The 3,210-nt window shown below is 41.7% G+C and overlaps 1 protein-coding gene across 1 annotated transcript; it reads right to left on the bottom strand.

Moving 5' to 3' along the window:
* Window positions 1-237: 237 nt before the first annotated feature.
* ier3 (immediate early response 3) lies at window positions 238-1,292 on the bottom strand. Its single transcript, XM_061261659.1, has one exon. The coding sequence runs from the start codon at window positions 1,234-1,236 to the stop codon at window positions 772-774; it is 465 nt and encodes a 154-aa protein (XP_061117643.1). The 5' UTR covers window positions 1,237-1,292; the 3' UTR covers window positions 238-771.
* Between the last annotated feature and the right edge of the window lie 1,918 nt (window positions 1,293-3,210).

The following is a 3,210-nucleotide window of genomic DNA, read 5'->3' as shown; positions in this document are numbered from 1 at the left end:
CATTTAACTTACTTGCAGGCTACAGCTGGTTGGTGTCTTGCATGGCAGCCAATCGCCAATGGTGTCTGAGTGTGTATGAATGGGTGAATGAGTAGCATCAATTGTACAGCACTTTGGATAAAGGCGCTATATAAATGCCAGCATTTACCGTTCACATGTGATGTATATGCATTTGCTCTTGTTAAATCAGTGACATGCCTTCACAACATGACAAATGACAAAAACCAGTAAGCAGAATACATTTGACGTTTCATTTTATTCATAAGCAATATTACAATAAATACTTTCGATTCATGTGAATAAATAGTCAGACAATAAATAACAATAAATACAATTATACATTATGATATAAATACAACATGAGAAACTAGTTTCAAGTAGTATCGAGGTGTAGCTATTTCATGCGTTGTTGGATCCTCCTCTCGCCGACGCTTGACGTCAGTATAACAAAGGAGGTTACCTGTAGGCTATGTACGTGATCACCTACATCTGTAGATCAGCAAAAAATATCAACTTCAAGTTTAGTGTCTATAGTCGGTGACAATTTTCCTTCAAGTAATGTGGTAAATTGTTCAAGTCAGTTCTTCAAGTTCTCCGCCGTTTTAGGATATCTCTTCAACGTCCCCGTTCACTTGGAGCGGAGCCCGGGGTAGCTGGCTGTTCCTCCGCCAAACTGTGCCTCGCCAGCGCCCGTCTTGATGCGACTGTCTGTGGTAAACCGGGTAGAGGAGAGCCACAACGTAGCTGTTCCGTCTGCTCTGCTCGTACAATTCAGACATCTTCGAGCCGCGGCTGGGTCATGAGGAATTCAGGAGCCAGGCTTTTCATCTGGCGAGCCTGCTGCTCGGCGGACTCGAAAGGCAGCATTTGGTACTGCGAGAAGGACAGGTCCTCGCTCGTTACGTCCGGGGCTGAGCTCTCGGCGGCACTCTGAGTCGTTGTCGCCTCCACGTTGGGCTCTTCCGTGTAGATCTGCAGGAACACCACCAGGCACAGAATTAGCAGCCAGCGCTTCGCCGGGCTCTTCTCAGGCTTTGGGAGGTACTTTCGGACATTAGCCGGGTACATGACCCTCGTATTCTTCCTCCGGGGCCGGAACGACGTGTTGCGCAGCGGCACATATTGGAGTGGAACCGGCTCGAAAGTGAAGATTTCTGGCTCTTTGCTCCGTGGCATCGACCTGTAATCGAAGTTACTTACAGGGGAGAAAATCAAGCTATTTGATCTTGCCAACATGACTGCTTTGCTTCTTAGTTATTCGTAAACGCGTGAAGTTCTAGTCTTGTTGGCTGTTCTGCTGTTTCAAGTGGAGAAGCCCGGTATATATTCTAGTTCAACTTGTAAGACCCGCCCACAGACCCGCCTAGGGCTTTAGATGATCTAATGCGTTTCTCTTTCACAAAAAGGAAAAGTACATCTTTGAGGGAAAAAAGCCAGGAAAAGTTAAATAATAGGTTACTTTGAACATTGAATAGCCTATATTAGCCGGTGTCATTTTTAGTGATGAGCGCTATATCGTCTTTTTTATTAATGTAATTAATGAAAATAATTTTGAAAGTAAAGGTTACCGGCTGTTTCCCAGAAATGCGAAGAGAGAAAACGCGCTCGATGTACACTCAGTGACAACTTTATTTGGTATAACTGTACGCCAGCTTGTTAATGAGCCAGACTGGTCAAAGGTGACAGGAAGGTGACAGCAACTCAAATGACCACACATTACAACAGCTGTGGCCCCTGCAGAAGAGCATTGCTGAACACACAACACGTCAAATCACTAAGAGGATAGGCTACAGCAGCAGAAGACCGATACATCTAAAAAAGAAGTCTAATAAATACCTAATAAAGTGCTCACTTAGTGTATATGCTTAGATTGACCATACCCACCACAATCCTATTTCTACTTACAGAGCCATATTTTTGTAGCTTACTTATGGCTAAATGTGATCAACGCAAATTTAAAAATATATAAATATCTACAGAAACTGAGCAATGTGGGATCAGTTTGAAAAGCGAGGTTTCTTATAAATCATGCCTATCTAAATACCAGAAGATTGGCAGTGTTCTTATATCGATGTTGGGAACAAGCAAAGAGGACAAATATTCAAACTACTGCTTAGCAGTTTTAATTAAGATATTATCCTTTAGATTGTTGTGAATGCATCAGCTTGAGAACTTTATTTTTGTACTACGCAGATATCAATAATTCACCATCTAAAACGTTTGACCATCTAATTATGTGACTTTGACTGTGGAGAAGATCTGGTTCTGGTGGGCTGTTCGTTCCTCTGTTCCGTGAGGAATGCTGCCCAGTAGGATATTCTGGAAGATTCCGCCCTGAGAGGGGTAACATGTGAAATAAGATGCGCTTAAATGTATGGTATATGCGTCACTAATCTATATTCACCACTACCCCGTAGGCTAATTAACTAAACAATGCAACTCTCGAAAGTGTCTCCCTTTGACACCTTTAGTTTTACTGTAGCTGCATGGATATCTCCAGTGAATGTTTCCGTGCGTCCTGGACCCCCGTATTGTTTCGCAAAAGATTGTACAGAGAGTTGGTTTTGACGAAGATCTGTAAAGATTATTTTTTTACCGAACCGCTAACCAAGATAAAGAGGATTTCATACAAGAATATATCGTCGTTTGTAATTCGCAAGAAAATGCCCCACGCTTCTGTGGCATTTCTGCGTTATGATGATGTATAATAGTTGGATGTTTGCTTACTCAGCATTTGCGAGTTGAGGGTGACGTGTATGTGTAATATCATAAGAAATATGTTTTTACATACAGAAACGGTCAAGCGAAAAATGAATCTGCCGCTAATCTGATAAACCCGGTAACTGAATGACATAAAGTTAATCTCACCCTTTGCAAGATGTTTCATGTTTTTAAATATGCGATTGAAAAGTTTAATAGTGCTTGTTTCAACACGTGCGTCTTAGCTAAGAAAATGTAGTTCCCAACCATTAAATGCATGTTAAAATTAATTCGGCCACATAAAATGATGATATTATGCGGTATTCCTTTGAGTATTGCAAATTAGTAGTTCGCTATTACTGGAGTGTCATTTAATTCCAGTCATAGTGCTATTCGGTGACTCGCTTGGCTTTCTGCATCAAATAACTACGTAACGGAAACAGAATCCCAGAACGGTAACAACAGATGGCAGTGTTTTACAATCTCTATCGCTTGCGTTTGATCTTTTCA

This window comes from Conger conger, chromosome 11, assembly GCF_963514075.1.
Source record: "Conger conger chromosome 11, fConCon1.1, whole genome shotgun sequence".
NCBI classification, from domain to species: Eukaryota; Metazoa; Chordata; class Actinopteri; order Anguilliformes; family Congridae; genus Conger; species Conger conger.
This window is presented reverse-complemented; position numbering and strand designations above follow the sequence as displayed.